Consider the following 12671-nt stretch of genomic DNA (forward strand, 5'->3'; position numbering starts at 1 on the left):
TGCTTGAGCTTAATTTTCATATTTGATTGAATGTTTATGTTGAATTGCAAATCTTGTTGGGTGAATGTCCTAGATCATATGACTGAGGGACCCTAGTGACAAGGGTATCCCGTTTTCGGATATCTAAGGCATTGTCTTGAAAGGAAAAGTAATTCTCCACAAGAAAGTAGGGAATTAGATATAATTATTATTTCTATCTCTATGTTATTGAGTGTTAGTGTGTTTTTGTGATATATGATCAAGGAGCTCTAGTGACAGGAGTATCCTATTATCGAACTTCATAGGAATCACTTCAATTTAGTAGCATAGGATATGGATTAAGATAGCATTCCGGCTTGATCTCCACGGGAAAGAGTTGATAATGAATCTAACTTCCTACAAGTGCATAGGAATAGAGGATGGATGATAGGTGATCCATGATACATTGCTTAGCATCATAATAAAATCGAACCCCTAGAATATTTCCCTAACCAAGTTCCTCAACACTATTTCTCTTTCTCTTAGTACTTTCCTTTACATTTATGATTACGATTTTCAACCTTTCAACAGTTTAGCTAATTCACTGTGCTTAGATTCTAGTGCTTATGTCTAGTTCTTGTGGGATCGATATTTTTATTACTTGATGATATATGTATACTTACGGGCTCACATCAGGCTACTCTAGGGTTTCCCTAGATAGGGAAACCCCTGAGTTAGGAGGCTTTTTGGGCTTTTATATCTCTCCCGACTATCAAAATTTGTTGGGGACCTCAAGTTGTCGGGAAACAATCCATGTCACATGGTTGTGTTGCTCTCGGGACTAGACACGACAAGGCTTAGGAGGCACAACCTCATCGTGCCTAGCTTAGCTATTGAGTCAAGGACATAAATGCTCGTGCCTTAGAGGCACGATTTGGGCTTGTCTGGTCGGATGATGGAGGCACAACCATCCCTATCTATTTAGTTCTGTGATGAGTTTGGGTCGGACATGACCGTGCCTCCCAAGTTTGATCGGGGCATGTTCGGCTCGGTAGAAGGAGACATGGCTGTTGGAGACTCTAGTTGAGGCACAACATTTCCTAGGAGGCACAATCGAAGTGTGTTAAGTGCCAAAAGCTCTGTTTCTGCTCCATTCTTTAGTTATTTTTGTCCAAGGAACACACCCATGTCATAGGACACGACCAGAACATGTTCCTTATTGTAACTTCTCATTCCAAGGCCTAAATGACTTGATTTTTCTCATAAAACACGTATTTTAATGAAAATAAGCAAACAATAGTTTTCCAAACTAAAAAAGTAAAGAGTAAAACAAACAAAAAGGAAAATGTGAAAATGTGAAATATGCTAATGAAATGCCACATAATGCATGCTAAACAATGCTAAAAAACAAAAAAATCTAAGAAACACACACATCAAATGTCGACGATGGATGCCATATATTTTCTTAGGAAACTAGTTGAAAAGTATTGGGAGCAAAAGCAAGATCTATACATGATATTCATTATCATTGACTTTGAAAAAAACTTATGATAGAATTGTAAGACAAATTATATGAAGACTAAAAAAGAGAGGTATTAGCATAAATATATTGAACTAATTAATAATATGTATGAGGATGTAATGATCAGAGTGATAACTTCAGATGGATTAATTAAAGCATTTTCAATAAAAATATGGTTATATTAAGGATCAACTCTAAGTTCTTATCTTTTTAAACTAATCATGGACAAACTCACTAGATACATTTAAGACAGTACTGTGGTGTATGTTTTTTACAAATGATATTATTTTGGTAAATGAGACATGTGAGGAGTAAATGCTAAACTAGAATTTTGGTAGTAAATACTAGAAGTGAAAGATTTTATATTTAATAAAGTAAAGATTGAAATATATAGAATTTAAGTTTAGCAATATTAGACGTAATGAGATAATTGTTAAGATATAAGAGATGACGAATTGTTTGGATCTGAGAGCTTTAATTATTTAGGATTATTTTTATAAAATGATGGAGGAATTGAGAGAAATGTCTTATGTAAAATTCAAGCATGATGGTTGAAATGGAGGAGTCTGTCTAATATTTTATGTGGTCGTAAAACACCTCTAAAACTTAAGAAGTTCTAAAAATAGCGGTTAAACCTACTATGTATATGATGCTGAATGTTGGGTTATGATTCAAACACATGAGTAGAAGATGAACATTGCAGAGATAAAGATGTTAAGGTAGATGTGTAGACGTACGAGAAGAGACAGAATAAAAATGAGAGAATTAGAAAAAAAAATCGGAATTACATCTATTAAGAGAAAACTCCGAAAGACTACATGTTTAAGATGATGCAGATATATACTTAGACGATCAATAAATACTCCAGTTAAATGATGTGAAACTATGACAAATACACATATCAAATGAGAAAGATGAAGGCAATTTTTTTTTTATATGTAATAATAACATAAGATAAAATTTATGAATGCATAACTGATGATATAGTGGGAAATAAAGTCTAATAACATAGAAGTATTCATATAGTCAACATCATTTAGTGGGATAAAACTTGATTATTATTGTATATTAAAATAAATATTTTTATTTTTATAAAAAATTAGAACATCTTAATCAATTATTTTATTTTTTTAAAAAATGTATTATCACAAATAACAATGATGTTTCACTAAATAATTTAACTAGCTAAAATTAACTTTTAAAATTAAAATTATTTTTACTCATAAAATTAAATGGTTATTTATCTCTCATTTTCTATCACTAACGTGCTCACGAAGCAATTTGATGATTCAAAGGAATCAAGTTACTTTCACAATAAAGGATATTTTAACGTTAAAGTCTAGAAGCAAATGGCAACCCTAATCAAATTTACAAAAAGGATCACAATACAATAGCAAGCATAGCAGCCATATGTAACAATGACTGCTACAACATCATTGCCATTTCATTATCAAACATGCAATATTGATACAAAAAATCACAATCTCTAGAATATTTAATCACACGGCCTTGTGCAAAATACATCATCAAACTTGCAATTGATACAAAACCTGACATCCTCTTGAATTTAATCTCACCGCTGTGCGACTGATTTACAAACAATCTTTTTTACATCTTTAACCAAGCTCAATCATTTATGGCTCCGACGTACATAAAAAATTGAATTCTATGTATTAAACAATCATAGTCTACCACTACCCTTTTGACAGCAAATCTTGACCTCAAATGAAGTTGAAAAAAGGGCAAGTATTGGCACTCGTAAAAGAGCATTACCAATGATTTTATTGTGGGTGCACTCATAACTTGATCTTCTATCATAAAACAGTTTCCCGTTGTGCAACATCCTCAGATACTTCAATGGGAGTAGATGTTCCTTGATAGCTAACAGTTGGTTCTAGTCTGCACACTTCATTTTCCAGACTTGATAACTTCTCTTTAGAGACTCCTTTAAGTAAACCAGTAACCTCAGGCATCTTGGGTCTTCTTTCAGGGTTTTTCTCTGCACAAATAAGCGCAATAATCACAACGCTCTTCAATTCTTCTTGTATATAGTCTCCATTGAGCTTGGGATCTGCAATCTCTTCATATTTCTCCTCCCTCACAAGAGGTAAAGCCCAATCTGTGATTGGCAGATTTTTATGTATTGGTCTTTTTCCAGAGACAAGCTCTAAAAGGAGTATTCCAAAACTATATACATCGCAACTCTCTGAGGCTTTACCAGATTTGATGTACTCAGGTGTGAGATAGCCAAGAGTACTCTTAGCAGTAGTTGTCTGAAGATTCAAGCCACCAGGAATTATCTTCACAAATCCAAAGTCAGCAACTCGAGCCTGGAAGTCAGAGTCTAACAGAACATTGCTTGCTTTAATGTCCTGGTGGATGATCGGAGGTGTTGTCTGTTGGTGAAGATGTCTGAAAAAAGTAGAGTTTTACGTATCAATTGAAATGTACAGAGATTTCAAGAGCAATCTAGTTAATTTCATAAACATACGTGATTCCCTCAGATGTTCCAATGACAATTGACATTCGCCTGCCCCAGTCGAGGAAGCATTCATCTGAGTGATAGCCATGAAGATGTGAATGCAAACTCAAGTTTGGCATATAGTCATACACAATGAGATGCTCCTGCCCTTCAGCACAATATCCTCGGAAACTTAAAAGGTTTTTATGCCTCACTGCACCCAATTTTTCAACTTCTGCAGCAAATTTTTCTTGCTCAGAGTTACTCCAGACTTTCAATCTCTTGACAGCAATCTGAACAAGGAATGAGCAATTTTTTTTTTAAATTAAAATGGGAATCAATAGTAAAACCAAAAAGTCATGTCCTGTGCAGCTCAAAAGATGGCAGCACTAGGAGTCTCAAGCACATTTCAGAAAGAAATGTGACAGTCAGTTTAGAAACAAACTTTGTAGTAAAAATATAAACCAACTTTGTAATAACTATTTTCAAAAGTAAATAATCAGTCATTTGATAGTCCCAAGTATGTTCCTTTCAGTTCAACCAGGAGGAAAAGAGGCTCCCGGTTCCTTCCACACCATCTCCACCATGAACTTTTTCCAATGGTCCTGGACCACAATCTTCACAGCCACTACAAACCTTCCTGAATGAAACCACCTACACACTACAAAGTAAACTCTCCACCAGCCACAACACCTACAGACTGAAGTCTCCGACAACCATCCAGCACAATACCCACCACCTCCTGTACCAGCAAGACCCTTTGATCAGTGGAGTCATTAGCTCTTTCAGTATCAGCTTCGAGATCGATGGCTAGTCCTGCACCCATGTAGGTCCAGCCCCAGCATAGAGCTAACAGTCTGCAGAACTAAGAAGACGCAAATGCATCTTCCACCACTTTAATTGTATCAGTTCGACAGCACCCTCCCCTGCAGCTAATGGGCCATCTTCCTGCTTCAACAAAACCATTGCCCACAAGGCACTTCCTGGCCTTGTCGATCCCAATGGAAACTCTACCACATGTAGGGAAACTTGTGGCACCTCAACATCTAAGGCTCCACACCCCAGTAACAACCATGTGGAGCCATCTTTCACCAGATTCTCTTCTTCCAAGTGCTCCAAGTCCTACCACTAGTAGTCTTATCAATCACCCCTCTTATACAATACAACCCTACATCCTCGTTGCTTACTTGTGACTTTGCAAATGAATTTTGATTTAATCGACCATAATCGAACTGAATTAGTCTCCAGTTAAAAATACAACATTTACCTCATTTTCCCAATTTAATTAACAGTCAACAACAGTTTGTTATTTTTATATTTTATCTAAAATAAAAAATCATGGTTTTTTTTTTCTATTTGAATATCGTTTATTTTTAAATATTTGTAGTTAAATATGGGTTTTTTAAATAATAGGGACAAATGCATGTGTCATTGGTTAGGACATTGGTTCCTTTACGTTTATCCATAGAGTTTTGTTTTTTTGGCAAAATGTTTTAAGAGTTTGTATTTGATAATCTCCTCAAGCATGCCGATCACTCATGTTGGTTAGCATGCAGATCATCCATGTTGATTCAGGAGATTGGAGTGATCAAGCTTAGATGATGTGCTTAGTGGATCAAGAGTGAAGTTGTGTAGAGCGAGCCTTAGGCTCAAGGATTGACATCAAGCTTAAGGTACACCAATTGGACCTGAAGACCCATTGTGCTATAATTGTAATGGATTTTAAGTTTGTTGATGTAAGATGAATGTAAAGACTGGATTAAGATTTTAGATAGGGAGAGTTATCCAGTGAGCTTCATTTTAGTACTTATTGTTAGGCCACCTACAACTATGTTAAAAAAAAAAGGGGCAGCTCGGTGCACGAAGCTCCCGTCATACGGGGTCCCGGGGAAGGATCCATTGCACGCAGTCTTATCTTGTTTTTTTGCAAGAGGTTGTTTCCAGGACTCGAACCCGTGACCTTTTTGGTCACATGACAACAATATTACCATTGCGCCAAAGCTCCCCTTCCACCTACAACTATGTTGACCTAAGAAAAAGTCTACATTGATCTAAGATGATAGTCTAACAACCTAACTTACAAAACATAAGTTATGTTGACCTACAAGTGTTGGTTGGTCGACCTAGGTTAGGTGAGACGATCTAAGATTTTTTTCTAGGTCGGCCTAAAGTATCTGTTGGATTTCAAAGTCATAAATCTAGGTAAGGCCAGCCCACAAATTTTTGTAGGCCGAACTAGAGTTTTATTGAAAAGTGAATTTGGTGGTTCTTTTGCAATTAAAGCTCACAAGAAATATCTTTATTATTTCTGTATTATTGTTGAAGTGCCAAAAAATCACAGAAAGCTTGGAGAAGAAAAATTCAAGATTTTATAGTTATTTTTGGAAGCTATATTGGTAACCCTCTTCTCAACTAAAGGTTAAATTTTCATCCATAAGGTAAGATAGAGATATAACTTATCTTACACTTATTGCATATCATCTTGAGATTGCTTCCACATGGATCTATAGGCAATCAGTATATGTTGTATCCTTCACTAGAAAGCCTCTAGCAATGATAGTTTGTTCAGAATGACTAAGGAGGGCCATGGGAGGTTCAAGCTAGGAAACTCAGTGGCTACAGTTCTCTTGCTGCCCGTTTAGAGAGAGAAATTCTCCCTTCTCTCTAGAGAAGGTGAATAGGCTATGAAGGAGGGTTGTCGGAGCTCCTTCGCCGGTGATCTTTGTAGCGAGAACTCAGAATCGACAAGGGGAGGTAGCCTCTCTGGTGGGAAAGTGGAGACCTTGAAGGAGGCACTGCCACTAGTGATGGCGAAGGGCCTATAGGAGCACAACCCCGCCGAGGGAGAGAGTGTGCAGTTGTCCAGTTACATTGTTGGAGTTCTAGGATTGTGTTGTCACTGCAAGGAGTTCCAAATCCTTTCCATGGCTGCTGCGAATATGATGATGGAGTTTATAGGAAAGGTTGTTGGGAAACACTAAGGTGTGAGGCCTTGGCAACAACTAAACCTTAGCTAAGAGACGTTGTAGTATGAGACTACAACAGTGTAAGTACCCAAATTGATTTTGATGTAATCAATCGAGTTAAGTTAGGTCCTGTGTCATTTTGATATCTTGTGTCTAAGTGTGTAGGACTTAGGAATACAAGAAGTAGAGAGGAAGACACAGCGAATAGAAGGATGGCACGAGAAGCGAGTCAACGAAATTTGTGCATCCGAGGGACGAGGAGCTACGAAAGAGTACACCGACGGACAAGAAGGATGCACGTGGCACTTTAAAGGGACAAGAAGCTGAGAAGGAAGACTGCTTGAGGAGAAGACTGGAGTTAGGTTTGGGTGAGCTCAACTCCGGATGGCCAGAGAATCATCTAAGGTCAACTCTGAGTTGACCGTGTCCAAGCTCCTGGTCCAGGCACCCGGACTCTAGGCACCCGGACCATCTCTTGTCACCTGGAATGTATCGCCACATCAGTGAGCCATTGTGACGAAGAGGATTAGCACAGAGTCCACATCAGCCGACTCTAGGCACCCGGACCGAGTCTAGGTGCCCGAAAAGTCGATAAACTTTGGAAAGAAGCAGTTACAAAGTGAATGAAGTTGACCAAGTCCAGGCGCTCAGGAGATCTCACTCCAGCCAACGGCTAACTTCAATCAGTAGGCTATAAATAGAGTCCTGGTGCTCAAAGTTCAATACAACAATCAATATACTCGAATTTGTTTTCTATTTTCAAGTTTGCACCGTCAACGTCTGTAAGAGACTACTCTGCCTACTCGAAGGAGATTCTTTTAGTGGAGCTTTAAACTGCCTTGGATTAACAACCTTATATGTTATAACCAAGTAAATCCTTAGCCTTCTTACTTTCTTTTATATTATTGTTTTTATGTTAATTATATCTGTTAACTAATCTTTGTGTCCTTGCTAAGTTCTATAGCGAGAGAATTGTTAACTTTCTTTTTAAGGCTATTCACTCCCCCCTAGTTGGCCCTATCTGAACCTATAAATGGTATCAAAGCCAAACCATTTTAGAAGGACTAACCGCTAGCTAAAGCAAGAAGATGATGGTCGGATTGAGCATTCACCCACCGAAGTTCAAAGGGGATTTTGCGATTTGGAAAAAGAAAATCGAGGTATTTTTTAAAACTGATTTTGAAATTCTTCTAACTATTAAATACGGGGTTGTAGCACCCAAAGATCATAACGGAGATAAAATGGAAGAACACCTCTGGAACAAGAAAAAGCAGAGTGACTTCGTAACCAATGGTAAAGCAGAGTTTCATCTATTAAGCGTACTTCCACCTCAAGAAGTTAACTGGATCTACGCCTACGACTCCGCAAAAGAGCTTTGTGAGAAGTTCTTGGAACTATACTACGGAAGCTCGGAGGTTAAACTCGTAAGACGAGACCTGCTCCGGAACCAACTTAGCAATCTCCGGATGGAAAAGGAAGAGATCGTAGCTCTTTTATATGCAAGGATTAAGGAGCTAATCAACGAACTCATGAACCTCGAAGAATCGGTAAGAAATTAGGATTCGCTAAAGTATGCGTTAAATGGGTTCCCGAGAAAATCGGAATGGACGTCTATAGTAGACTACTACTATATTTCCAAGGACCTTGAGGTAAGTAGTTTAGAAAATTTATTCTCTACTTTTGAATTACATGAGTCTCGATGTATAGGATAAAGAAGCAAAAGGAATGTTCGATGCTACAATTGCCAAGAAGAAGGACATATTAAAGACTACTAGCCAAAATTGAAAAGTAAGGCAAAAGAAAAAAAAGCAAAGGACCAAAATGATCAAAGCAGGAACCTAAAAGCTACGTGGGATGAAATGTCGTCAGAATTCGAAGTCGAAGAATACGCCAGACTTGCATTAATCGTAAGTCACTAAGAAGAAGAAAACGACAAAAGCTCGCCTGAGATGAGCATCGAGAGAATTGATGAGGGCGGGGGCGGAAACTATGAGTCTGACACAGTGAGGTATGGCTCTTACCTCTTGATCAACTTTATGATGTAATATAGATGTTATCTAGATCTTTATGTCAATTACGAACCAAATATGTTAATTTAAAAAAGAATAACATTGAATTAAAAGTTAACTTAATCAATGCATGCCCACTAGAACGCATTGATAAAATTCAAATAAAAAATGCAAAATTAAAAGACAAAATAGAACTATTAGAAAAGAATTCTGCATGTGGAAATTCACTTTGGTTATGGGTCAAATTTTAGAAATTATCAAGGACTTAGTTGTTATTTGAAAAATCATAAGGGTCAAATTGCAAAACTGGCTAGAAATTACATTCCTAAAAAATACTTGAGAAATCCAATAGGTAGGGACCTATTTTGGGTTATGAAATCCTGACATGTTAGATTTTTATATATTTTGTTAGGAATTTAAATTGTTTTGATTTAATATCATTTTTGGTAAAAGTAATTATTTCGTAAACCTTTTGTTCATATTTTTTTTATTTTTTTTTATGAAAAATGAAGCTATTATCTGCTAACAGAAAAATTTTCATAATTTTTTGACCAATATATTATTTTCTAATTTTTTTTCTTTCGAATGAATTTTAATGATCAAAAATGTTTCCAAAATTAATGGTTGGGAAACTTAATTTTTTTTTTTTTTGTCATAATTGAATCATATTTTCGGTTAGATTAAAACTTTTCAAGATTTCTCGACACTTATATAATTTTTTATGAATTTTTATCAAAAAATGTAATTTTTAAATTTAATTTTTTTTTTGGAGAGTAATTTTGAAAAACTTGATTTTTTTTTTACTGAAGATTATTATATTTTGGATGTTTTAAAAAATCAACAAGAAAAGCATTTAAATTTGAAAATCACTATTCTGTTAAAAAGTTATTTATTCTAGATAAAAGAAAAATAATATGTTTGTGAAAAATTTTCTCTTAGTTTGAATGCTTATGCTTAATGTTGACAAAAATTTTAATGATTTTTCAAAACTTAAAAATAATTATCAAATTATTTTTGGAAAAAAAGAGAATTAATTGGTAACAATTACTATCTTTGAAAAATAATTTTAGTAAAAAGACATATTTTAGAATACTCTGTTTAAAACCCCAGGAAAACTTTCCTAATATTTTTCTAACATTTTGCATATTTTTTCTAATATTTTTTTATGTGATTAAAGGGGGAGAAATTAAGGAATTAGGGATTAAATTAAGGGGAGATAGAAGTATAAAAATTGTGTTTGCATTATTTGATTGTACTAAATTGCAATATTTCATGTTTGTTTTTAAACATACATTATTTTATCATTTGTTTAACCCTAACCTTAATTCGGGTTGATACATATTAAAAAGGGAGAGATTGTAAGTACTCCAGGTTGTTTTTGATGTGATCAACCGAGTTAAGTTAGGTCTTGTATTGTTTTGATGTCTTGTGTCTAAGTGTGTAGGGACTTATGAACACAAGAAGTCTAGCAGAAGATGTAAGGAGCGAGAAGGATGGCAGGAGAGGCAAGTTGATGGGCTCGGTGCATCCAAGGAAAGAGGAGTTACGAAAGAGTACACCGGCGGACGAGAAGAACGTACGCGGCGCTTCCGAGGAACGAGAAGCCAAGGAGGAAGACTACTCGAGGAGAAGACCATAGTTGGATTTGAGTGAGCTCAACTCTGGACTACCGAAGAATCACCCAAGATCAACTCTGAGTTAATCGTGTCCAGGTGCCTGGACCAAGTCTAGGCACCCAGACTGTACCGCCATATCATCGAGCCATTATGGCAAAGAGGATCAGCACGGAGTCCACATCAGCTGACTCCATGTGCTCAGGCCGAGTCCAGGCGCTTGGAAGCCGATAACCTTTGGAAAGAAGTCGTTGTAGAGTGGATCGAGTCGACCAGGTTTAGGAGCCAAGGAGGTGTCATGTCAGTCAATGACTAACTTCGACCAATAGACTATAAATAGAGCCCTGGTTCTCGAAGTTCAATACAACAATCATCGTACTTGAATTTCTTTTCTATTTTCAAGTCTGCACTATTAACGTCTATAAGATGCTACTCCTCTTGCTTGAAGGAGATTCTTTTAATGAAGCTTTAAACTGTCTTGGATTAACAATCATCTAGGTTGTAACCAAGAAAATCCTTAGCCTTCTTACTTTCTTTTACATTATTGTTTTTATGTTAATTATATTTGTTAACTAATCTTTTTGTCCTTGCTAAGTTATATAGCGAGAGGATTGTTAACTTTCTTTTCAGGGCTATTCACCTCCCTCCCTTAGCCGACCTACCTGGAACTAGGAACTATAAACAATTGCCATCTCCGGTCGGCGGGGGAGATGGATAGCCACACGCCAACGGTCTGTCATGGACAATAGCGTGAAGAAGTAGCATGGGGGTTCCTTGCCTCCCCCATGGCCTCTAGTCTGGACACAACAACCTAGTAGCAAGCTTCAGTGATGAAGATGTCAGAGTCTTCTGTTGGACGAAAGGAATAGAGGAGTGGAAACCAACTCAGCTTGTTCTTCTTCCCTAGGTTACTACTGTCAGCCACTGCTGTTGTTGGTTGACCTGCCATGCTGATGTTGACGAGAGCCTCTCTAATTGCTCCGAGATTGTCGGGGAGCCCCCGTGACTGGTAGTAAGGAGAGGAGAACTCTAGTTAGGGTGTCCTGAGAGTTTGTCGATTAGAGGGGAAGTAAGGTGCAACAACTGGGGACTGCCAGTGTGGCCTAGTGATGCCCAGGCTGCTACCTTGCTTGTCGGACGGTGATCAGAGCTTTGATAGCTTGTCAGAGTTGAGAAAGATGACTATCATATGTGTAAGGGATCGGTGGACGGCTTGAATGGGGGTTGGATAGACGGCGCCCCCAAATAATCGCTTCCTACGTATTCATTAGTGCGCAAGCGGAAATACAAATACTAATATGAATACGAAAGCTAAAGACAATGAAAGAGAACAAGCAAACCAATACATGTCGTTTAACGTGGTTCAGAGATTAGGGCTCCCACTCCACGGTTGTCCGTAAGGTGGACGATCCCTATCCGTTGGCGGATTAGCCCTCGACAAACTCCGGTTATCTCAAGTCGCTCCTTGTGGATGGAGAAACCTCACTATAATACTCACAAACACTTGAGAACTAGTAGACTACTAATTAGGGTTTACTACCACTAATTTCGTCAACTATAACCAAGCTCCCAAGCCTTGGATATATAGGCTACGGGTTGGAAAACTCCGCCTACCAGTTGACTGCCAAAACCATCAGTCAACTACCCTCTGTGAAAATTCGATCGTTACATCCCAACGGCTATTACCAGTCGACTAGTAAAAGTACCAATCGACTGCTCCACACTGGCCGAGCGAATAGAAGCATTCTGTTCGCTCCCAGTCGACTGCACAGTCGACTACACAAGTTGACTGGTACCTAAGTATATTCACTCAGCACTCAGACCCTCATCCTTACGACTCACTTGACGCTTCTTTGCAGCCTTGACTTCTTGCCTTCAAGCCTACTTCCTTTGGCTCTCATCCCTCGGATGCATTCAAGCTCGCGGCTCGTCCCCAATGCCTTCCTTCGCGTATGCCTCGAAGTCGCTTCCCTCGGCCCTTGTCCTCGCTGCCTTGTCCACGGTCCCTCGGATGCTCCATCCTTCACCGGACCTGAAGCCATCAACCTGAGTTACATGTGTATCCTGCAAACCTGCACACTCATATACATATATCAAATAACAAGGGTGAACCTAACTTAAACCCTTTGCACAAACACCAAA

The 12671-nt window shown here is 37.8% G+C and overlaps 1 protein-coding gene across 2 annotated transcripts in view; it reads right to left on the reverse strand.

The window, feature by feature from the left end:
* Nucleotides 1-2870: 2870 nt before the first annotated feature.
* The window catches only part of LOC122045545 (PTI1-like tyrosine-protein kinase At3g15890), a 29283-nt gene continuing 19482 nt past the window's right edge, over nucleotides 2871-12671 (reverse strand). The window contains exons 3-5 of one of the 2 annotated variants that reach the window (XM_042605812.1): nucleotides 3972-4234; nucleotides 3699-3892; nucleotides 2871-3599 (exon numbers count right to left, since the gene is read on the reverse strand). In XM_042605812.1, coding sequence (XP_042461746.1) covers nucleotides 3295-3599; nucleotides 3699-3892; nucleotides 3972-4234 — 762 coding nt within the window. In that variant the 3' untranslated portion in view covers nucleotides 2871-3294. Of the gene's footprint in view, nucleotides 3893-3971; nucleotides 4235-12671 lie in introns of both variants that reach the window. The other variant, XM_042605811.1, reaches the window with a different exon arrangement.

Source organism: Zingiber officinale, chromosome 2B (assembly GCF_018446385.1).
Source record: "Zingiber officinale cultivar Zhangliang chromosome 2B, Zo_v1.1, whole genome shotgun sequence".
NCBI lineage: Eukaryota > Viridiplantae > Streptophyta > Magnoliopsida > Zingiberales > Zingiberaceae > Zingiber > Zingiber officinale.